This window comes from Choloepus didactylus, chromosome 10 (genome assembly GCF_015220235.1).
Source record: "Choloepus didactylus isolate mChoDid1 chromosome 10, mChoDid1.pri, whole genome shotgun sequence".
NCBI classification, from domain to species: Eukaryota; Metazoa; Chordata; class Mammalia; order Pilosa; family Megalonychidae; genus Choloepus; species Choloepus didactylus.
The window spans coordinates 83274672-83299720 of NC_051316.1; the positions used below are offsets into that span (position 1 = coordinate 83274672).

At 37.6% G+C, this 25049-nt stretch overlaps 1 protein-coding gene across 1 annotated transcript in view; it reads right to left on the reverse strand.

Moving 5' to 3' along the window:
• Positions 1 to 25049, reverse strand: part of KIF24 (kinesin family member 24) — a 94210-nt gene that overhangs the window by 39636 nt on the left and 29525 nt on the right. Inside the window, exons 3-6 of the mRNA XM_037851303.1 lie at positions 22921 to 23110; positions 20550 to 20647; positions 12837 to 13052; positions 9273 to 9360 (exon numbers count right to left, since the gene is read on the reverse strand). Of these exons, the coding sequence (XP_037707231.1) occupies positions 9273 to 9360; positions 12837 to 13052; positions 20550 to 20647; positions 22921 to 23110 (592 nt within the window). The remainder of the gene's footprint in view (positions 1 to 9272; positions 9361 to 12836; positions 13053 to 20549; positions 20648 to 22920; positions 23111 to 25049) is intronic.

The window sequence follows — 25049 nt, forward strand, 5'->3', positions numbered from 1 at the left end:
GACTGATCTACTGGTGATGAAGTCCCTCAGCTTTTGATTATCCAGGAATGTTTTCATCTCCCTTTCATTTTTACGCTCCAGTTGTTTGTGAATTTTCTAAGTCTCTGATGGTTATTGACTTCTATTTGTATTCCATTGTGGTCAGAGAATGTGCTTTGATTAAATTCAATTTTTTTTTAAAAATTTATTGGGGCTTTTTTTATGTCCCAGCATATGGTCTATTCTGGAGAAAGATCCGTGACCACTAGAGAAGAATGTGTGTCCTGGTGATTTGGGATGTAATGTTCTACATATATCTCTTAAATTTCTCTATATCTCTCTCTCCTTTCTTTGCTTCTCTGTTGGTAGGGCTTCCTTTAGTATCTGAAGTAGGGCAGGTCTTTTATTAGCAAAATCTCTCAGCATTTGTTTGTCTGTGAAAAATTTAAGCTCTCCCCCAGATTTGAAGGAGAGTTTTGCTGGATAAAGTATTCTTGGTTGGAAATTTTTCTCTCTCAGAATTTTAAATATGTCATGCCACTGCCTTCTCGCCTCCATGGTGGCCACTGAGAAGTCACTACTTAGTCTTATGTTGTTTCCTTTGTATGCAGTGAATTGTTTTTCTCTTGCTGCTTTCAGAACTTGCTCCTTCTCTTCAGTATTTGAGAGTCTGATCAAAATATGTCTTGGAGTGGGTTTATTTGGATTTATTCTATTTGGAGTTCACTGGGCATTTATGCTTTGTGTATTTATATTGTGTAGAAGGTTGGGGAAGTTTTCCCCAACAATTTCTTTGAATACTCCTTCTAGACCTTTACCCTTCTCTTCCCCTTCTGGGACTCCAATGAGTCTTAAATTTGGACCTTTTATTTTATCTATCATATCCCTGAGATCCATTTCGATTTTTTCATTTTTTCCCCCCATTCTTTCATTTTCTGTTCTGTGGTCCTCGAGGACACTGAGTTGTTGTTCAGCTTCCTCTAATCTTGTATTATGAGTATCCAGAGTCTTTTTAATTTGGCCAACAGTTTCTTTTATTTCCACAAGATCTTCTATTTTTTTATTTACTCTTGCAATGTCTTCTTTATGCTCTTCTAGGGTCTTCTTTATGTCTTTTATATCCTGTGCCATGCTCTTCTTCATGTCCTTTATATCCTGTGCCATGCTCTCATTGTTTGACTTTGGTTCTTTGACTAATTGCACCAAGTATTGTGTCTCTTCTGATCTTTTGATTTGGGTGTTTGGGTTTGGGTTCTCCATATCGTCTGGTTTTATCATATGCTTTAAGATTTTCTGTTGTTTTTGGCCTCTTGGCATTTGCTTTACTTGATAGGGTTCTTTCACGATATAAAAAAGACTGATCTCTAACTTGTCAGATCTACAGCTTGGTGATGTACAGTTTCTCTAACTAATCAGCAGATGGCATCCACGAGTCACCTATTCCCCTCAAGTCAGCTCTCCCCAACTTTGTGGTGAGTGGGGGTCTGATTCTTGTGGGGTTCAATTGTTACACTAAGTTTTGGGTGTGTTGTTGGTGCTGTCCGCCCTGAATGTGGGGCATGTGTCTGGGTGGTTAGGGAGGCAGGGCAGCTTTAATAATCAAACCTCCCAGGTGTTCCCAGAGATTTAAGGCTGTTGCAAGAGTCTAAGCTTTCATTTCAGTCCCGCCACAGAACATTTCTGCCACTGACCTACAAGACCCTGGCACTGGCTTAGGGTCCCTGGGATTTCCGAGCGGGCCCCCCTTCTCAGCCTTGCTCTTCCAGGACCTCTGCTGAGGGAAGGCTGTGCCACGTCACAAGTGTGCGCTGTCCCTCCGGGAAGCCCTGGACTGCCGGGCCATGCAAGGGCGTTCCCAGCCTGTCATTTCAGAATGCAAACCCCCCAGTTTCACCAAATGCACAGTCCCTGTGGATTTAGCAGATCTTATCTGGCTGGTGCATAGCTGGAACTGGTGTTCTGGGTCACTTTCTGGCTTTTATGTAGTGTTTTTCACGGAGGTGTTTTTTTGCCCTGTCTCACCTAGCCACCATCTTAGGTTCTCTGGCAAGTGGTTTTTAAAGACTTAACCAACTAAAAGTTTCTCATGGCCCAAGCAATGGCTATATTCCTAAAGATTTTCTGTATTTGAGATTTAAAATGAAATTTTAGAATCATATTTTAAATGTTCTCACTTTTTTTGAATCTGCAGATTTTACTGAGATATATTCACATACCATATATTCCATCCAAAGTCTACAATCAATGTCTCACAGTATCATCACTTAGTTGTACAATCATCCCACTCAATTTTAGAACATTTTCATTGCTCCAAAAAGAGAAGTATCAAATAGACACAAAAAAAGAAAATCCATAACACTCAATATCCCTTACCCAGCCCCCCACCCCTCATTATTGACCCTTAGTACTGGCATGGTACACACCTGTTACTGTTGATAAACAAATATTATGGCATTACTGTTAACTATAGTCCATAGCTTGCAATAGGTAATTTTCCCCCATATACCACTCTATTATTAACTCTATGAAATGCACTCACTTTTAAAATAGCTTGCAGTTTAGAGAGACTACATGATTAATCCTATTGTAAAGAGAAGAACCTGCTAACTTATAAAACTGGATTATGAACTGCACAGATAGCATGTTGCTGTTAATCAGAAATCAAGAGTTAAGAGTAGTAATCCCATATATTGGGTGCGGTAAGTGCTGAGAAAGACTGCTGATGCTGAGTTCAGATGCTGGGAAGGACAATTAAAGTTGTAGCTATGATTGAACCATTTAGTTTAAATGTACTTGCTCACCCTGGTCTCTTCCTATCCCTTTTTGACTTCATGCTTAAATAGACTGTAACACGATGATGGTTCACTTTAGATTTATATTGTTCTTGTTCAAACTTTTCTCTTTTTTTCCTTTAAAAAAGGTATAAAGAAGAAAATATATACCTTCAACAGTCTCAGAGTTAAGATTCTGGTGCATTTCCTCCCAGAGTTTTAGGTTTCTCACAGCTCTTTTGTTTTCTTTTTTGTTCAAATTCCATGAAGGAGACAGGATAGTCTTCTTAAACCTCTACATTTATATAAGCATACTTGAAGGATGAGGGAAAGAACGTTGAAAAGCTAAATGACTTGCCCAAGGCCACATACGTAGAATTTGGTCAGACCAAGGATAGAAGTCAGATGCCCTCTGCTGCATGTGTTGCTACCTCTGCTCTGACCTAGTGAGAGCTCAGAGAGGCCTCAAGGACATATCTAGCAAAGAACTATGGGTACGGACAGGAGGCTGACAGGATGGCCCTGTGGTTCCCCCTCAATGAAGTCAAGAAAGGTTGGCTCCTGGAGATCTATCATAGAGTTTTGCATTTGGCTTTTCACTGCACCTTATCCACCATAATGTACTGGGTAGCTTTAAGTGTGTCTCGATAAACCTAACATGTTGAGGTGACCCTTCCTGGCCAAATGCCTTTTAGGGAAGGCATGAAGGCATTTCTAGTCTTTGGTCCAGTTTCCTAAGCTTCAGTAACATCTTGCTATCATCATACCCTTAGAAATTGCAGAATAAAGCAGCTGAGCTCTGAGGAATAAAAATGAGGCAGTTTGTAAACATCAATGATTATCCAGACAAATCTTTGTAAATGACGTGCAATTCAATGTAAAAGTGAGAGTGAAATCTGAAGTCAGACTGTTTGGGTTCACATTCCAGTTCTACTCTCCACTTGTATGAACTTTTGCAAATACTTTAACTTTTCAGGATCTAAGTTTCCTTATTTATAAAAAGGAAGTATAATACCAGTCTCACAGGTTAGTTACAAGGACTAAAAGAGATAATACATGTAAAACACCTAGTACCATGTTTGGCACATGGTAAATGCTCAATAAATATTAACTTAAAAAAAAGATACTAAAGAACTAGTACCTTCCTTTAAAGTTCCAAAACGTAAACCATTTCTTTTTATAAATGTAAATACATGGAGTTTCATGGGAAAATACAGTTTTATAGATCAACACAATATTTCATGGCCTCCCCAGTATAATTTAAAAAAAGGAAAGAAAGAGAATCTACTTCATGTAAGTACAAGTCATAAGGGAATGAGTAAAATGAATGCAATCACCTTAAAAATCACTAGGCTTTATTTTCCTCTTACTGCCTCTGTCACCCCAAACTCCTCCTTCTCTCACTAAAGTCTATGGGGCAAGTCTTTAAATCTAGGTCATTTAGACAGAACATGTTATGTGAGCAGTGAATGGGGATCTGCTACAATTGGAAGTAGAGACCAAGTGCTGAATTCTGTGGTGCTGGGAAATATTCAGGAACTTACTGATAAGAATAGTAGATGCGACATGAGCCAGCATTGCACTAAGTATTTTATGTACATTATCTTATTTCCTTCTATCATCCAATGCAATCATCTACTATCATCCATATGTTTCAGGCTCAGAAAGGTAAAGGATATGCTCAAGGATATACAGCACCAGGACCCAGCTGTCTGGTCAGAAGGTTTTCCTGCACAAATGCCAAAGAAATGCTCTGAGCACTTCAGCAGCTTAGGCCCTGTGTATAGACAAAGCCTCTATCACCCACACACAGCTGAGGTCCATCTAAGGGAAGCCCTTGTGTGGGCCTCTGCTACCAATTGCAGCCAACGCAATGGTAAAACATAAAACAGGTTTATCAGAAGTCCTGGGAATGGATACCTAGGAGTATGTGAAATGGCTATAGGAATGTTTAAAAATCTACAAATCTCTACAACTGAAAAAAATGCCCAGTAATTGTCTAACAGACAAAATCTTGATTCCGTATTTAGGAGATGTGATGAGTTAGTGAGTCCTCTGATAAGGCAGGGAAGACCTCGTGTCTGCACTGGTAAGACCAAGTAATTAGAATATGGCTGGATGGAAAAATTTCCTGGACGAAGGACAATCCTGTATGAAAAATAAAGCTGCTAGCTGTACAAGCAGACAAAAAATGGCTATGCCTGAGTGAGCCTGAGGGTAATATGTGAAGGTAACACTCAAAGTTGACACCTGAGAGTGACACTTGAGCAAATAGATGGGCAATACCTGAGAAGTAAGAGTGTGACACCTGAGCTAGCAAGTGCTGTTGTTTCAAGTCAATAAATGTTTATGAGGGTAACCATGTCAGATATCTATAATTAATATGCACGTTCCACCTTGATCTCAGCTGCCTTTCTTCTGACACAATGCCATATGTATTGTAGACTAAGAGTATCAATGTCATAATACTTATTCTCTCTCCAAGACCTGTATGTTGACTAACAAGAAAGTTCTTTCTGCCTTTCTTAGGGAACATACATTAGGATAGGACAATGCCATCAACTCTGATTTTAGAGTAGAGGGGATGACTCACTACCAGCCTGCCCAGTAGCACAGTTACGGTCCCACAGCCAAGGAAAAGGGACTTCTTCCTAGTCTTTGTTCCCTTTCCATTTAACTGGGCTAACCTCCAGGAACAAAGGAATCATGAGGACCAGACTTGACGGAAACTCCGTGCCAAAGAAAGGAGTGAGTGGAGAAGGTGGGGGCAAGAGGATCACTGGGAATAGGTGTGTGAGAAGCAATTTCCTTAGGACTCCATAGCGGAGGAAGCTATGGCCAGGTTAGGAATGGTGGAGCCCCTTCAACATGTCCCACACTGTGCCTGCCTTTGCAATCACTAGAAAGGAGTCTCGAATCTTAGATGGTCCTCTAAAGCAGTCAACAGGTACCATTCTCCAGCTTGGGAACCCAGGACTCATGAATCTGAGAATAATGCAAACATGAGGTCCCAGTGCCTAAGAAAATTTTATTTGCCCCAGGGGAAAGAAACTGTTAGGGGATTAAAAAAAAAAAAAGACACACAATGGTGGGTCACCCTGCCATTGGTATGACTCTTAGTTTTGAAAAAAACAATTATAAACTTTCCCACAAGCCCCATAATTCGAAGTTTATAGCCCTTTAAACACTTAATTTTAAGCAAACTACCACAGAAGATATTGTCATAGAAGTATTAATTCATTCAGTAATGAGTCTTTTTTCTTACATTTTCTTAAAAAGAAAAATTGATCTCTTTTGACTCACTGTAAGTACCGAGTACAGTGAAAAGGTACGGGCTTCTGAATAATATCATCCAGGTTGGATTCCTGTTTCTACCAGCCCTTAGCTGTGTGATCCTCAGATGTCACTTAATTTTAGCCTCAGTTTTCTCATCTCCAAGATGAGAGGTTTGTAATATTTCTCTCATGATTTTGTGATGATTAAATTGGATAACATTTACAAAAGCTCCAAGCAAAGTGTTTGGCAGTAAGTGCTCAGTAAACATTTCCAGTTATTATTAGAACATATTACAAAGAAAAGCAAGAGATTGCCTAGGGAGGCTTTAACTTAAGCATCCATTGAAAGCATTTCCACAATGCAAAATCTGATTGTCCTACCTGGTCCCTTGGGCTCAGGTGGAGGTTAACACACTTTTCCCCAGAGGGGTGCACTGTAGAACTGTTCTAAAGATAGGTGTTGTCAAGTACCCAGACTATCTTTTTAGGGTTTTCCCTTTACACTAGACAGGCTTGCAATAAGGGAGAGGAAGCTACTAGAAGAATGACTAGGATGGCTACATATTAGGATCACTGGGGAGTTTTAAAAATAATACCCACCGTCATATATTGCCAGTAGGAATACAAAAGGTGCAGCTACTTTGGAAAACAGTTCGGCAGTGCCTCTGAAAGTGTGACCCAACAATTCCACTTATAGGTATATACCCCCAAGAAAACTGAAAACATATCTCCACACAACTTGTACACAAATGTTCATAGCAAAATTATTCATAATGGCCAAAAGATGGAAACAACCCAAATGTCTATCAACTTACAAATGGATAAATAAAATGTGGTCTATCTATACAATGGAATATTATTCAGCCATAAAAAAGAATGAAATACTGATTCATTACACAACATGGATGAACCTTGAAAATATTACGCTAAGTGAAATAAGCCAGTCACAAAAGGCTTATGTGTGATTCAGTTTACATGACATGGGCCAGAACAGACAAATACATAGGGACAGAAAATAGAGTAGTGGTTGCCAGGGGCAGGGGGTAGGGAATAATGAGGAGTGACTGCTAATGGGTATAGAATTTCATTTTGGGATGATGAAAATGTTCTGGAATTAGATCATGGTGATGGTTGCACAAATTTGGCAATATACTAAAAATCACTCAAATGTACACTTTAAAAAAGAGAATTTCTGATACATAAATTCTATTTTAATTTAAAATAATAATAGTAACCCATACCTTGGCCCCACCCTGAGAGATTCTGATTTAACTGATCTGAAGAAGACTTGAGCATGATGAAACTGGAGAGACAAGCCATAGAATGAGGCAACATCCCTGTGACGCAAAAAAACTGATAAAACATTCATGTTCAGAATACAAAAAGACCTACAAAACAGTAAGAAAAAGGCAACCCCAAAATGAAGAAAAGACTCAAACTGGCATTCCCCAAAGAAGAAATAGAAATGATAAAGTAAAAATATGACAAGATATCAGGGAAATGCAAATAAAAACCATAAGATATAATTAAACACCTCCAGACTGGCAAAAATTCAAAAATCTATCAATACAAAGTGTTGGCAAGGATGCTGAGCAATGGGATTGCTCATATACTGCTTGTAGGAGTGTATACCACTTTAGAAAACAGTTGGCCATATCTAGTAAAGTGAAGAAATGCATATCCTCTGACCCGTAATTTCACAACTAGGTATATATCCTAGAGAACTAGGATATATGTGCTTGTGTATTGAAATATATGTATAAGGACACACAGTGGCATTGTCATAATAGACCCAAAATGGAAATAACCCAAATGTCCACTAACAGTATTGGATAAACAAATTGTGGTGTATTCATATGATGGACTATTATGCAACACACTTTTTAAAAAATGAACAAATCTATAGCTATATGCAAAAACAGATGGAATTCAAAAGCATAATGTTGAGCAAAAGAAGACACAAAAGAATGCACGCAGTGTGATTCTATTCATATAAAGTTCAAAAACAGGTGAAAACTAAGTTACATGGTGTAAAGATAAATATATAAGTGGTAAAACTGTAACAAAGAACAAAGACGTGATTAGCATAAAGTCAGCTTATGAGGATAGTGTGTGATTGGGCAGGGTCACACAGGAATTGTGGGGTGCCACAATGCTCTATTTTTAAAATTTGAGTGGTTGGTTACAAGGGTGCTTGTTTTGTGATTATTCTTTATACTGTACTCACTTAGGTTTATGTGCTTTTCTGTATAGTGCTATTTTTTTTAATAATAAAAATGTTCATCAAATTTTTTAAGTAAGGAAAAAAAAGCTCTCCAATAATCTAATGTACAGCCAGGGTTGAGGACTACTACATTAAAAGAGGGTTCACCAGAAATATATTTGTATAGAAGTTCATAAAGCCCAGAACAGGAAAAATATGTAAAAATGTAACAGTGTATATCTCAGCAGAAGTTGAGGGGGTTGTGTACATTAAGTTTGAGGGGCCTTTATCTTCCATCATCTTATGGAAGGGATACTTTCATTGTACCTGTTGAATTTTTTTTAATTGAAATATAGTCTCATACCATATAGTCATTCAAAGTGTGCAGCTCTTCAGTTTCATCATATTGTGTTTCATCATAATCAATTTTTGAACATTTTCATTACTCCAAAAAATAAAAATGAGAACAAAAATAAAAGTAAAAAGAACACTCAAAATGTCTGACACCAATAGAGGCCCTCTGGGGATGAATCTTAGACCCAATCATGAGTAGGCTTAGCCTCTCCTTTGCCATAACAAGCTTCTATAAGGGCAAGCCCCAAGATCGAGGGCTTGACCTACTAAGCTGGTGGCCCCCAATGCTTGCGAGAATATCTGTACCTGTTGAATTTTGAACCCACATGAAAATATTATCCATTAACATTTTTCTTTAAAATAAGAAGCAGAATATTTCTCTCCAGCAGCTTTCGCAGAGCCCACTGCCATAGAAATACACATTAGCAGCCTCTGAAACTGGCCCAAGAGTATCCTCTCATGTATTAAGTTCTCCCATATGCCCCACCTACCACTACCATGGCAATGACATCAACTATGTACAGAAGTGAGCCATCCTCTCAGAAGAGGACTCACACTTTACAAATGTGAAGTGGTGTGCTCATCAGCTCTTTGCCTAAATCTGAGTCCATTATACTTATCAGATAGCAAAATGAGTTTTTTCCCTCTACCTAGGCTGCTACAGGGAGGTAGGAGAGAAGGAAGAGTTACCTCTAAGAGGAGGTCCACACTATCCACCTGAAGCTCATGCAGTCCCACTATCTGTACCACGTGTTTGCTGTCTTCTCTTGCAAAGAGCCTGCAGATGCAAGAACATGGTTAGTATGGTGGCACTGCTATAAGGAACTTTGTTCTTGCCTCCCCAGAAACCACTCCAATCCTCCCCTATTTAGTGGCAGTTGCTGTTTTGGTGGGATTGATGTGCATCCTCCATGCTTACACATCTCCTGCTCCCAGCCCCTGGTTTCAGGGATGGTCCTTGATGGTTATAAACAAATCAGCATACATGGCTACAATTAAAAGAATTAGCAAATAACCCAGACCTATGTCCATCAGTAGAGGATGTACTTCTGGCTACAATGATTGGTTCAGGGGTGGATATGAGATTTCTGTTGGCCCAATCAAAATGAAGTCCTGCTGGTGTTGATGTTGTCATAAACATTGGGACTGGCGGTTTGATGTGCTGAGCCCTTGAGCATGGGACTTGCCCTTATGAAGCTCATTACCACAAAGGAGAGTCTAAACTTGTATGTAATGGTGCCTAAGAGTCTCCCCCTGAGTACCTCTTTGTTGCTCAGATGTGGCCCTCTCTCTCTCTAACTGAGCCATCTCGACAGGTGAACTCGCTGCCCTCCCCTCTACGTGGGACCCGACTCCCAGGGGTGTAAATCTCCCTGGCAACGCAGAGTATGACTCCCGGGGATGAATGTGGACGTGGCATTGTGAGACTGAGAGTATCTTCTTGACCAAAAGGGGGATGCAAAATGAGACGAAATAGTTTCAGTGGCTGAGAGATTCCAAATGGAGTCAAGAGGTCACTCTGGTGGGCATTCTTATGCACTATATAGATAACACCTCTTAGGCTTTAATGTATCGGAATAGCTAGAAGTAAATACCTGAAACTACCAAACTCCAACCCAGCAGTCTGGACTCCTGAAGACAATTATATAATAATGTAGATTACAGGGGGTGACAGTGTGATTGTGAAAACCTTGTGGATCACACCCCCTTTATCTAGTGTACGGATGAGTGGAGGAATGGGGATAAAAACTAAAGGACAAATGGGGTGGGATGGGGGGATGATTTCGGTGTTCTTTTTTCACTTTTATTTTTTATTCTTGTTCTGTTTCTTTCTGATGTAAGGAAAATGTTCAGAGATAGATTGTGGTGATGAACACATAACTATGTTATCATACTGTGGACAGTGGATTGTATATCATGGATGATTGTATGGTGTGTGAATGTATTTCAATAAAACTGAATTTAATTAAAAAAAAAAAAATGAAGTCCTGGACTCTGGCCAGGGTGCCTGGGGGTGAGGTACTCTCCCTTTCTCTCTGGAAGTGAAAGCACGTGGCCTTGAGCACAATGACAGCTATTTTGCATTGACAAAGAGAGTGAGTTACAGGATGAAGCTACCAACACCACAGAAGGTAGAACAGAGAGATTAAAAAAAAAAAAACTGGGTCCTTATAACAACTCTGAGCTGCTATAGTAAACTGACCCTGAAGCCTGAGTGTTTTCTAGGCTTTCCAGTGATATGAGCCAATGATTTCCCCAAATGTTTAAGCCAGGATAAGTGGAGTTTTCCTTTACTTGCAACATAAGAAGTCCTGATACATCTGCTAAGGCAGCAAGGAAGAGCTGGTACTGCAACTGAATGCCCCAGGCCTTCGCGTGAGGTAATGAATGGTTATCACTTTTTATGCAAGAGCATAAAAACAACTTATCATCTACTTTAAGAATTAATTTGAAGATCCTTAAGCTTTGGCTTCCAGTTTAAGAAGTGGAGTGAGCAAATACACTTTGTCCACTCCTGTCAAAGCCCCACTATTATTACAGAAAATATACTTTATTTGAAAAAACAGTATAACAGCCTAAAAAAAAAAAAAAAAAAAAAAAAAAAAGGAAAGAGTGCCATCAGTAAACCAGAACATCTCAGAAATCCCCAATAGGAAAGAAACAAAGAGATCATATTAGCCAACTAACCAGAGATATTTTCTAAACCATAAACACCCAACAGCTAAGACAATGGCAGAATGAGTATGGGTCTTCCCTTGTGAGTTTCTGAGAAGCTTATTCAGGAGTTAGCTTATTCCCATCCCCCTGGCTACAGTTAAAGAATGCAAATATACAGAGCATTACATAGGGCAATATAATCAGGGCAATTCATTAAAGAACTGCATTCAGAACAGGCTGATATCCTGAATGACCCTTTGCCCAAACAAACAAACAAAACACATACACACAGCACAACAGTGCCTTTTATCCTCATAGCAACTGTTCTATAAAGGAAATGAGCATTCTGATTAGGAAGGGCTCCTACAGAGGGTTGGGGCTTGGAAGAGAAGTTGTTACTGAGCTAACCTGAGGCCTCAACACCAGCAGAGAGAGGGGGGAGAGAAGAAATGTAACTCTGACCCAAAGCCTCCTCAGAGTTGTGTTCTCCTTTATATCAAGACCGAACCCTGAACAGTCTCTAAATTGTAGCATAACCAAAGGCCTCCTTTTCACTGGATCAGTCCACAGGTCGGTGGCCTGCCTAAGCCCACTCACTGGTTTCTCCAGTTATGCTCCCCACTGCCTTTGTGCCCCTTTACAATGGGAACCTGCCATATCATGTTCTCCCTAGGGAACTGGACCGTCTCCCATCCCCACCTGGCTCCATTCCAGTGCTTACCCAGAGTATGTGGAGTTTGCAGGTCCTTTTGGACAGCGCCACTAAGGTTTGGATACCTTTGTTGGGGAGCTAATCTCTTAGGCTAACTTGGCTTTTCTAGCCTTCCAGCATGCTCAGCCTCAGTTCACTCCTTTCCTCCTGGCATGGCTGTGCGCCCACATTTCTCACATCTGGTTATTTCTGTTATGACAACCTTTTATCCTTCCATCTCCCCTCCTCTCTCCCTCCTCCCTATTCTCCCAATTGTTGATCCCTTCACAATTTCGTTGCCTCCTACTCAGTTTAAGTCATCTGTTTCAACCTAAAGAAAATGTTATGCCAAAAAAATGCAATAGGAATTTAAAAGCAGAGTTATGGAATACATTTCTAAATTACTGTATTTTGTTGTAAGGGTAACAGTTTAAGCCTTAAAAGGTTAAAGTCTAATATGAAGAAGAGATTTTCTTTTCTTTTTACTGATTTCAGAAAACTTTCATTAAGTTTACCCTAAGATTATTGAGGCGGAAAGGAAGAGAAAGTGGGAAACATTTATAGTTTGTACAGTGTAATAATTGGTCAAAAGAAAAGGAGGGGATTTAAGTATGTGTTGATTTAGTGACTTCCTTAAATTATGGCCTTTTTCACTGACCAAAATAAAAGGGTCTTTTAATAGACATTAGGACATTAATCAATTAAAAAATTTCTGTTAATGAAAAGCAAATTGACATTTTTCTCTAGCTGAATTGACAGTTTAAAAAATATGCACCTGGTGCAGGAGACTCATTTTCACAAAAGGGCACTAATGTATCAAAGCCTAGCATGCAGCCCCAAGATCCATGGGACACTGGCTTAAAAGCAATGATGGGCAGATTTAGTGTCCTACTAGAATCTAATACCTTTTTCTTCTATTTAGGAGGTCATAAAGCTGTCCACAGTAGATTTCATAGAAGCTGATCCACACAAAAAGGTGCCTTCTTGGCTGGGACACCTCTAGTTGTCTGAAGATATCTTTGGCAGCCAGGGCATACAATCCTGGGTTCTGATGAGTTCCTATCATGGTGTACGTCTTTCCAGCACCTGTCTGTCCATATGCAAAGCAAGTGGCATTGCCTCTGGGGAAAGAATCATTTGTGTCACTTATGCATATCAAGAGAAGTGTTAATCTACAAATAGATAAAGCTTCAATCTATTGTCCTTTCTTTTCAACCTGCAGGACTCTCTTTAGCATCTCCTGTAAGACCAGTCTAGTGGTGATGAATTACCTTAGCTTTTGTGTATCTCCCTCATTTCTGAAAGACAATTTTGACAGAGTATTTTTGATTGGCAGTTTTTTGCTTTCAGTACTTTAAAAATGTCACCTCAGGCAACCAGGAGATAGAAAGAGGGCAGAGATCAGCCATTTGATGCTGAAGGACTACAGAATGTTTAGGATTGATTGCATAGATCCAGAAATAGATAGCATAATACTGTGTGATGGTAGCAAGGTATTGTAAGTACACTGAACAAAGATGTCTGTGAGTAAAGCTGAAAGAGGTGGGATAGGAGAATGTATGACACCAGAGGTAAAGATAGATGATAAAGACTGGGACTGTATAACGTGGCAAAAACTGGAGTGGCCAATGACTGTTACTAAATATACAAATATAAAAATGTTTTTGCATGTGGGAAAGCAAATGAATGTCAACCATGTAGAAATTTGAAAAAGGAATGGTATTCAGGAAAAAACATAATCAAAGCAAACTGGAGTCTATGGGCAACAGTAACATTGTAATATACCTCCATTAAATGTAACAAAGGCAATATGCCAATGCTAAATGTATATGAGAAGGGGATATAGGGGAGTAATATGGGATTCTTGGTAGTGGTGTTATTTGCTGTCCTTAGTAGTATATTGTATTGTATGACATGTTATTTTTCTTATCATTTTTTTTCTTATTGCTAACAAAAAAAAAAAAAAAAACAAAACAAAACAATTTTTCTTGTAGTAATCAGTATGTTCAAGTGCTGATTGTGGTGATAAATGTACAACTTTATGATGATACCATGAACAACTAATTGTACACTGTGGATAAATGTATGGTATGTGAATATAACTCTATAAAACTGTAGGAAAAAATATATATAGGAGTAAAAGTGTTGGAGAAAACATGGTGAGAGGGAAGATGCCTCACCAATATGGACTAACTACAATGTATAAACTCAGAATTGAATCTTAGAACATAGCCTAACGTGGACACAATAATTGTAATAGTCCCTAGATTGTAAGCTCTTACAGCAGTTAACTCTATCCCTGAATTGTAAGGCCTATCTCTAAACTTTGAGATGCTGATCCCCTAGCGTATAACCTGATTGGTCTCTGGAACAATGCATATCTCTGAGACACCTGAAACTCAGAGCTAGAGCTCGGCAGATATGAATGTCAGTATTAGTGCATACAGCCACTGTCAAAAAAAAAAAAAAAAAAAAAGCTGAAAAAGAGCCCAGACTTCAATTAGTGATATGAATGAAGCAGGTCTGGTTAAGACCAGGGCAAGCCAGGCCAAAGGATAAAGGTTGAAACTGATTGTGTTTTAAAACTTCAACTTTCATATGAGACCAAGGGAATAGATATCTATTTGGTACAGGATCTAAATTTTCTAAACGGTACAACTCTACAGTTGTTTTGTTCAAACACCACAATTGCATGGAACTTTGAATAGGAAGTGAGATATGGTAGGTTAGTATAGGCTGGAGTGAAATAGTGACACATCCTAGAGTAATTTGGGCAGATAATAAAAAACATATTTACAGCCTCCCCCTCCCCAGCCCCGAGGATCTGGGGGAAGGTGCGGATGTTTTGGACATCCTCACCTGGACTGGTGTTGATGTTGTCATAAACATTGGGACTGGCGGTTTGATGTGCTGAGCCCTCGAGCATGGGACTTGCCCTTATGAAGCTCATTACCACAAAGGAGAGTCTAAACTTGTATGTAATGGTGCCTAAGAGTCTCCCCCTGAGTACCTCTTTGTTGCTCAGATGTGGCCCTCTCTCTCTCTAACTGAGCCATCTCGACAGGTGAACTCGCTGCCCTCCCCTCTACGTGGGACCCGACTCCCAGGGGTGTAAATCTCCCTGGCAACGCAGAGTATGACTCCCGGGGATGAATGTGGACGTGGCATTGTGGGACTGAGAGTATCTTCTTGACCAAAAGGGGGATGCAAAATGAGACGAAATAGTTTCAGTGGCTGAGAGATTCCAAATGGAGTCGAGAGGTCACTCTGGTGGGCATTCTTATGCACTATATAGATAACACCTCTTAGGCTTTAATGTATTGGAATAGCTAGAAGTAAATACCTGAAACTACCAAACTCCAACCCAGCAGTCTGGACTCCTGAAGACAATTATATAATAATGTAGATTACAAGGGTTGACAGTGTGATTGTGAAGACCTTGTGGATCACACCCCCTTTATCTAGTGTATGGATGAGTGGAGGAATGGGGATAAAAACTAAAGGACAAATGGGGTGGGATGGGGGGATGATTTCGGTGTTCTTTTTTCACTTTTATTTTTTATTCTTGTTCTGTTTCTTTCTGATGTAAGGAAAATGTTCAGAGATAGATTGTGGAGATGAACGCATAACTATGTTATCATACTGTGGACAGTGGATTGTATATCATGGATGATTGTATGGTGTGTGAATGTATTTCAATAAAACTGAATTTAATAAAAAAAATTAAAAAAATTAAAAAAAAATGTCACCTCACTGACTTCTTGCCTCATGATTTTCAATTTCAAAAAGAAATTGGCAGTTAATCTTATTGAGGCTACCTTGTAAGTGACATGTTGCTTCTCTCGTGACTTTCACATTTCTCTTTTTATCTTTGGCATTTGACAGTTTGATTATAAAATGCTTTAGCTTGGGCCGACTGAGTTTACCCTGTTCGGAGTTTGTTGAGTGCTTTGGAATGTGTATATTCATGTCTTTAGTTAAATCTGGGAAGCTGTCAGCCACTATTTCTTTGAATGTTCTGTTTCTTTCTCTCTTTCTTTTCTCCTTCTGAGACTCCCACAATGTGTATATTGGTACGCTTGTTGGTGTCCCAGAGATTCCTTAGGCTCTGTTCACTTTTCTTCATTCTTTCTTCTTTCTACTTCTCAGACTGGATGATTTCAATTGTCTTATTTTCAAGTTCTCTAATTCTTTCTTCTGTCAGCTCGAATTATAATTATTATAATCAAATTATCAAATGCCAAAGATAAAAAGAGAATTCTGAAAGCCACAAGAGAGAAGCAACAAGTCACATACAAGACAGCCCTGTTAAGATTAAATAATGATGTCTCATCAGAAACCATGGAGGCAAGAAGGCAGTGGTGGCATATTTAAAGGGCTGAAAGCAAAAAAACTGCCAACTAAGAATTCTATATCTGGTAAAACTGTCTTTCAAAAATGAGGGAGGCAGGAATGTGCCTGGATCCGCATTGTGGGATTGAGAAAGCCTCCTTGACCAAAAAGGGGAAGAGAAATGAAACAAAATAAAGTTTCAGTGGCTGAAAGATTTCAAATAGAGTCAAGAGGTCATTCTGGAGGCTATTCTTATGCATTATATAGCTATCTCTTTTTAGTTTTTAGTGTATTGGAATAGCTAGAAGGAAATACCTGAAACTGTTGAACTGCAATCCAGTAGCCTAGATTCTTGCAGACAACTGTGTAACTATATAGCTTATATAGTGTGACCGTGTGATTGTGAAAACCTTGTTGCCTTCATTCCTTTATCCGGTATGGAAAGATGAGTAGAAAAATGGGGACAAAAAAGTAAATTCATAATGGGGGTGGGATGGAAGTATGGGATGTTTAGGGTGTTCTTTTTTACTTTTAATTTTACTCTTATTCTTTTTTTTTTTGGAAGAATGAAAATTGATTGTGGTGATGAATGCACAACCATATGATGATACTATGAACAACTGATTGAACACTTTGGATGATTGTATGGAATGTGAATATATCTTAATAAAATTGCAAAAACAAACAAACAAAAAGAAATGAGGGAGGGATTAAGGCATTCCCAGATAAACAAATGCTGAGGGAGTTCATCACCACTAGATCAGCCCCACAAGAAATGCTAAAGGGAGTTCTGCAGGTTGAAAGGAATGGCACTAGACATTTGCCAAAGCCCCATGAAGAAATAAAGATTTTCAGTTAAGATAATGACCTGGGTAAATATAAATACCAGTAATGTTGTATTTTTTATTTGTTATTTCACTTTTTACTTCCTACAGATTCAAAACAGCAAATGCATAAGATGTAATGATAAACCAATGGTTTTGGAGTCATACTGTATAAATATGTAATTTGTGACAAGAACTACATAAAGATGGGGGATAGAGGGACATAGGAACATAGTTTATGTATGCTACTGAAATTCAGTTGGTATCAAAACAAACAAGATTGTGTTAAATTTACGATGTTAAGTTTAAGCCCCAACTTAACTTCAATCTCTGAGTATGAACTCAGAGATTGAAGGTGGAGCACAGGTTGTCAGGGGTAATGGGGAGTTAATGCAGAATGATTATAGGGTTTCTTTTTGAGATGAAGGGAAAGTTCTAGAAATGGATGGTGGAAAGGGTACTACCACATTGTGAATGTGATTAATCCCCCACTGTATGATATGTTTGGGAGAGGCTAAAGGGGAAGATTTATGTTGTATGCGTGTTTCAAGAGAAAGAAAGAAAGCAAAGGAAGGAAAGGAAAGAAGAAGGAAAGAAGGAAAGAAAGAAAGAAGGCAAGCACATGCAACACATGATCCTGGATAGGATCTAAGAATGGAGGAGAAAAGGCTCAAAAAGATATTATTGGGACATAAGAAAAAACTGGAATATAGAATGTAAGCTTTCAACTTGAAAGGTGAAATCACTGCCCTCCCCTCTATGTGGGATCAGACACCCAGGGGAGTAAATCTCCCTGGCAACGTGGAATATGACTCCCAGGGAGGAATGTAGACCTGGCATCATGGGATGGAGAACATCTTTGTGACCAAAAGGGGGATGTGAAAGGAAATGAAATAAGCTTCAGTGGCAGAGAGATTCCAAAAGGAGCCGAGAGGTCACTCTGGTGGGCACTCTTACGCACAATTTAGACAACCCTTTCTAGGTTCTAAAGAATTGGGATAGCTGGTGGTGGATACCTGAAACTATCAAACTACAACCCAGAACCCATGAATCTCGAAGACAATTGTATACAAATGTAGCTTATGAGGGGTGACAATGGGATTGGGAAAGCCATAAGGACCACACTCCACTTTGTCTATTTTATGGAAGGATGAGTAGAAAAATAGGGGAAGGAAACAAACAAACAAACAGACAAAGGTACCCAGTGTTCTTTTTTACTTCAATTGTTCTTTTTCACTTTAATTATTATTCTTGTTATTTTTGTGTGTGTGCTAATGAAGGTGTCAGGGATTGATTTAGGTGATGAATGTACAACTATGTAATGGTACTGTGAACAATCGAATGTACGATTTGTTTTGTATGACTGCGTGGTATGTGAATATATCTCAATAAAATGAAGATTAAAAAAAACACATTAAAAAATCACAATCTTAAAAAAAAAAGAATGTAAGCTTTATAACAATGTTAAATTTGTTGAACTTGGTAACTGCTCTTGAGTGTTTATATAAGTGAATATCATTGTTCTTAGGAAACGTACATGGGAGTAGTATGTGTTCAAAGAGTGTGATGTGTGCAACCTACTCTCAAATGTTTAGTGTTCATAAAATAGATATGATAGATAGATGGATAGATAGATAGATATAGACAAATGTGGGAAATGTTAAAATTGGTAGATCTGGGTATCTGGAGGAGGTAGTGTGGGTGTATGCTGGAGTTCTCTGTAGGGGGTTTGTATTATTTTTGCAACTATCCTGTAAGTCTGAAAGTATTTTAAAATTAAAAGTTAAAAAAATGCAATAAATACGGACATGAAAAATCTATTACAGTTTACAGATGGATGCGCTTAACTTGCAACTATTTTTTATTACTATTCCTGAAGTTCTAACATTCAAATTCTAACTAATTTTAGAAATCTGTTCTCTCATAAAACACTCCCTAGATTTGGTGGATAAGAAATGCAGATCTGAAAGGTATTTCACTTCTTTAGCCTGTTCATAAACAATTTTTTTGAAACATTGAAGACCTTCTACAAAACAATAAAAAGACAAGCAACTAAACAAATGGGCAAATGAAGGTATTTAAATGCCAATCACAAGAAAACGTGCTCAAGTATCATTGGTCATTAGGGAAAATCAAAATAACACCACAATGAGATAGTATTTCACATCCTGTAGATTAGCTAAAATAAAAAAGATATATAATACCAAATGTTGGTGAGGATGCAGAATAACTGTAATTCTCATACATTGCTGTTGAGAGTATAAAATCATACAATCTCTTTGGAAAATCATTTGACATTTCCTTATAAACAAACACCTACCCTATGACCCAGAATTCTACCTCTAGGTTTTTATTCTAAGATAAATGAAAACATAACAGCAAAAAGAATTGTGAAAGAATTTCATTATAGCTTTATCCATAATAGTACCATACTGGAAACACTCAAATGTCCATCAATAAGAAATGGAAAAACGAAGTATGGTATATTTGTATCAGGGAATATTATGCAGCAATAAAAAACTACAGATACATACAACAATATAAACTGATACCAAAAATATTATGCTAAGCAAAAGAAGCAGGCATAAAGAATATATATTGTAATGATTTCATTTCTATGAAATTCTAGAATAGGTGAAACTATAGGGACAGAAAGCAGATCAGTGGTTATATAAGATCTGGGGGTGGAGGTGAGGAATTAAAAAGGAACATGAGTACTTTCTGGGGCACTGAGAACGTTCTAATTTGTTTTGGGTACTGGTTACTCGGATGTATACAATTATCAAAACTTAGCAAACCTAAATGTTTAAGATCTGCACATCTTATTGCATGTAAATTATTCCCCAATTAAGAAAAGTTTACAAAAGTTTTTTTTTTTTTTTTTAAGTCAAAATACCCTGGAATTGGTGACTCTATCAGGCTGTCTGGCCTTTTTAACCTGTATATGCCTATATTTTAAACATACAATAGAAGTTCCTATTACTTAATACTTGTTTCTGACCCATCTAATGTTTAAATGTGAATAATAATTTCAAAAAATGCATGAAAAGCTGATAACTGATATTCACTTATCTATCCTATTACAATAAAAATAATTAACAGAATGGTAGTCAGAATACATAATTCCTATTATCAAAAGTTTGGACTAACTCCAACCACTTAAACTTTTTTATTCTGAGGGCTCTAATGAAATCATATTGCTGACAGTTTATATTTTTCTCCTAAGCACACAGAATCAATATCACCAGTGTAGGAGGAAATTTTGCTGCAAATTTCTGAATGCTTGGTAAATTCTATAAATAGAGAAACTGCACCTTTCAAAAAAAGTCTAATTTAAATTTATTAGACCAAAACAAATTCTTGTTTAAAAGCCTTGAAAAGTGCAAGAGATATTTATAAAGAAATATGGCTTATGGAAAATAGAAAATAAAAAGCAAGAGAAACAAATAATCACTATCATACCCATTGAAAATATGCTGAATGAGTGGGTGAGTAGTCTTCATGTATACATCCCGATTGGTGCATGCCTCACCAAAGACTTCATCAAAATAAAAAACATGCTGAAAGATAAATTCAAATTTTATAGAAAGAGGTATCTTCTGGATTTTTTCCACCACTTTTCCAGTTCACACATGATAAAAGTGCAAACACATTTTTAACTCAGAGTAACCAACCATGACAAACTTAGCAATAAATAAGCAATCAATAAATGTCAAATGATAGGACCTTCTTTTACTTGAGATCTCTGTATACATGTTCTTACAATGTACAAACTAAGGCATACAATTCTTATTCTGTCTTAAGTGAAGTAAATCGATGAGATTAAGAGTGAGCCAATTCTTCGTACAATCTTTTCTTCCCTCTATTTTCTTTATTTAAGAAATTTGAATGAAAGTTACATACAGTTTTTCCCCTTATTATGTTTATATCATAAAATGTAATGGTAGGTAGGATAGCACATTACATATATATGACAAAGGGAGATTTGAAAGGATAAGAAATTTTAATTAAACAGACACAAAAACCTATTGTTTTAAATCCCTGAATAAGTTTAAAAATAGAACCCAAGGAGGCTAGGATCAATATTTATTTAACTCCCAGTTTGCTATGAACCTCCCTTTTCTTCTTTCCCTTTAAGGAAGGGAAAGGGGGGGAAATCGCCTTCCCAACACTTTCATGTTACAGCAATGACAGGTAAGGACTTTGACCTATGAGAGCAAAGGTCCAAAGTTCAAACAGCAGAGAAAGTGCTACGGAAACTATGGGTATTCAATAAGTATTGACCAATGTAGTGACAGAGAAGTAAGGATATTGTGTTTTGGAATAATGGAAAAATACAAAAGATAAGATGATGCCTCCTTGAGGGAATTTCTGTGACAGAAGCATCATTAAGGAAGTCTTGGGTAGGGCTACAACTATGGCTATAAGTAGCCATGGAACTAGATAGCATTACAACTAATTGGTCATTGAGACCATCTTCAAAATAAATGTGTCCTGCTGAGACCTAATAGATTGTGCATTGATTAGCAATCGATAAGGCTGTTAAAGTGATTGGATTGGTTGTACAGTGGCCTAGTAATTAAGTGCCCAGAGAAAGACTTAGTGAGTTACTTTGAATATCAATGTGAAACCCAATTTCGGTAACCAAAGACAAAGAAGAACAATGTAAGTTTGCAAGGTGGGAAAGTGTTAGCAATTTGACTTCAGTGTTAAAAGGATTTATTATATCAGAATAAGATCTCAGTTTACTATGGTGAATTGCTAGCACACCAGATTACTCACTACTTTTTCTATCAGTCACTGGGCTTTGAGGCAAGAGAGCAAGAGAAAAAGAGGGAATGAGAATGAATACAATATGTTTAGGAAGACAGATTCAGAACTATACCCATAAGTTAATTAAAATAATCTTGCATGTTCACATGTCCTTCAGAAAGTTTCAGAGAAATTCTCGACTCCCAAATCATTAACATGTGGTGGATTATCTACTGTTTTAGATTACTCACACTTCCTTCACAATAAATTATGTTATCTTCCATCTGAGGGGTTTGCTGCTTCCATGAGACTGAAGAATTATTGCACAGGCTACTTATCTGTCTGGAATAAGTTCCTTTCAGTACCAAACCCTTTCTTCTCGGACTCCTCGTGATCATTCTGGCAGGGAATGAACAGTCTGTACATGTCTGAGCTACTACTATTTTATTTAAATCCTTGTATGCTAGATATTAAATCTTATCCCTGAATTATATTTACCTACCGTACATAGGGGCCAGCTCAGAGGCCAATTCCCATCAAATTTAGTCTAAACTCAAGACAGCTGAGAATCAGAATAAGCAGTTGGCTAGCAATCTGGGGCCTTGTTGCTCGAAAATATAGCTTTCATCTTTAAACTCCTGACACACACTCAGCCGAGTGAGATGAGATGTTCACTCTGTGAGAGGCAGGTGAGAAATGAGACTGACTGCGGCATTCATTCAGTGACTGGTTCTGTCTACCACCAACGCATAATTTAAATTCTTCCTATCCCTTCATTCTCCCTTTTTTTGTTGAATATGTATAATTAATTTCACTTAAATGTGTTAAATGAACATATGGCACAACTCCATTGTACAAGAGTGGAGGCATTACGTCTTTATAGCTCCATACTTTTTTAAAAAATTAAGGACCAGAGCATCAATGATTTAAGATAATGTCACATTAGGAATGAATGTCAACACCCAAACCAGAAATTGGATTTTAGAATTTTGATGCTACCACTTAAACAAAAAGTGAAAAAAAAAAAAAAAATGACATATTTGATAATATCAGTTCCAAACACAAAAGGAAAGCATCATACCTGAAGGATATATTGTGTGAGGTCAACTGCTTCTTTCTTCTCATGCACAAGTAGAGTTTCTTTGTCTTCCACAGTAAGAATATTAATTTCTCCGCGACGTAATTCTTTCATGCCCAGAGGGCGTTTTCGAACACAAACTCTAATTTTCTCTATCTCAGTCCAAGGATTCTCTTTTTCTGAGGTATTCTGCCTGATATATTTTAAAAATGGGTTTTAATTTTTAATAATAGTATACGGTTACTCAAGTCAAAGTATCAGTATATTTCTTTATGTATTGGGCACATGGAAAGGTTACATGTTGAAGTGCTGACACTGATATTTTTATTAGCTGAATCTTCTCTATTACTTCCATCTCCATCCCTACCCCACTCTACCCCTTGCCCTGAGTGCGGGGGGTGGGAAGCAAAAGCAAAGATCTAAGAGTTGCTTTAGCAACGAGACTCATGTGTTTGGCTTCCAGATGTGATCTTCTGAAGGGCTTCTAATGATGGCCGCTCTTTCTTTATGTCCCCCAAATTCAGGCTGGTTAATACTCAAAATCTAGCACAATATGCTAGTCTTTTACAAGACTCAAATCCATCTCTTGCTCCCTTTCAATCCAATTATTCTTGTACATTTACTATTTTCTTAACCATTGATCTTTTTTTTTTTTTTTTTTTACCTACCTGGGTTTACACAAAATATCTTGAATTAGGTAGTAGATTTCAATGTACTTTTCCTCTTGTTCCTTCCAGATATATTCTGCCCCTCTCTGTATCCTGTATTCTAATTTCCTCTTTTTTTTTTTTGCCACACCCTGACATGTATTTATTTTTTTGTTATAACAGGGTCTTTACATTTTTTCTTCCCAGGACAATTTTAAGGCTGGTCTTGTCCACCTTCTACTCAGACTCATTTCTTCACTGGATCGGACTTCACTTAACCCATCAACCTTAATAACCAGAATATTTGAGGCACTATTCCTTGGGTTAGGGATACGACATTCATCAGGCTCATTTGCTGAGCCTAATGATAATATATGTATCTAAGAACTGACTGTTTACCTATATAGGAACTATTTTAAAGCAAAGTAACAAGAAAATTGGGTTCTTGAAAGCAGGCACTTTACCAGTATCAATGCCGTTAGTCCATGTACTCAGAATGTCTTAACACAAATTATTCCCTTCCTTTATACTTTAGAATTTGATTGACAGCCTCTAAAATTCTTCTATAATAGATTTTATATAGGATACTATACTATGTAATTATTGCCTATCAATTCCATTTTTTTAGCTCTCCAACAGGCTGGAAAATTATCTTTTGCCAGAACATAGTCAAAATAGTGAATAAAATCTGCAATATCATGCATAAAGTACTACCAAAGGCTTTTAATACACTTTTTTTTTCTAAATTAACATACAGCAGACTTTAAATAATGAATCATTTTGAGGTAAATGGCAAATTTTGACAATCACTAAAACTGGATGATGGGCAGTTGGGGATTTATTGTTTTATTTTCTCTTTGGTCACAAATGTTTTATTTTTCATAATAAAAAGAAAATTTTAATGCATCATTTTAACAAGTGCTTTGTGCCAAAATCTCTAGTTGTTGGTGAATATTAATAATCTGATTGTAAAAAACTAATCAAAGGGGATAGAAAATGTTTAGTCCTTTTAAAATTGTACAGATTCCAGGATGAGAAACATGGACTAAAGACCTATAGTTTTCAAGTTCAAGGGCAAAGAGAAATATACGTTCTCCTCTTAAAAAGCCCTGGATTTTTAAAACCTCTAGATTGTTCCTATGCCAGGTAAGTCCCCAAACCCAGAGGCAACAGCCTCTTCAAGAACATCAACCAGCTGCACCCCCCTTCCCCATAATGTCGACACCCCTTTTCAATATGAACAAGTTAGAGTGGTCACTGTCCAGATATCCCTGAAGATTGAGACAGTGATCAGATGACAGGGAGGAGTAGCAACAGACAAGATAGGATTTAATAAAGGATTATGACTACTGAATCATTACATAGATTTTTTTTTAGTCTCTAATGTATTAGAATAGCCAGAAGGAAATAACTGAGATTGTGGAACTGTAACCCAACCCATAACATACTTTGAAATTTGCTATAACTTTCTGTTACACTGTAATT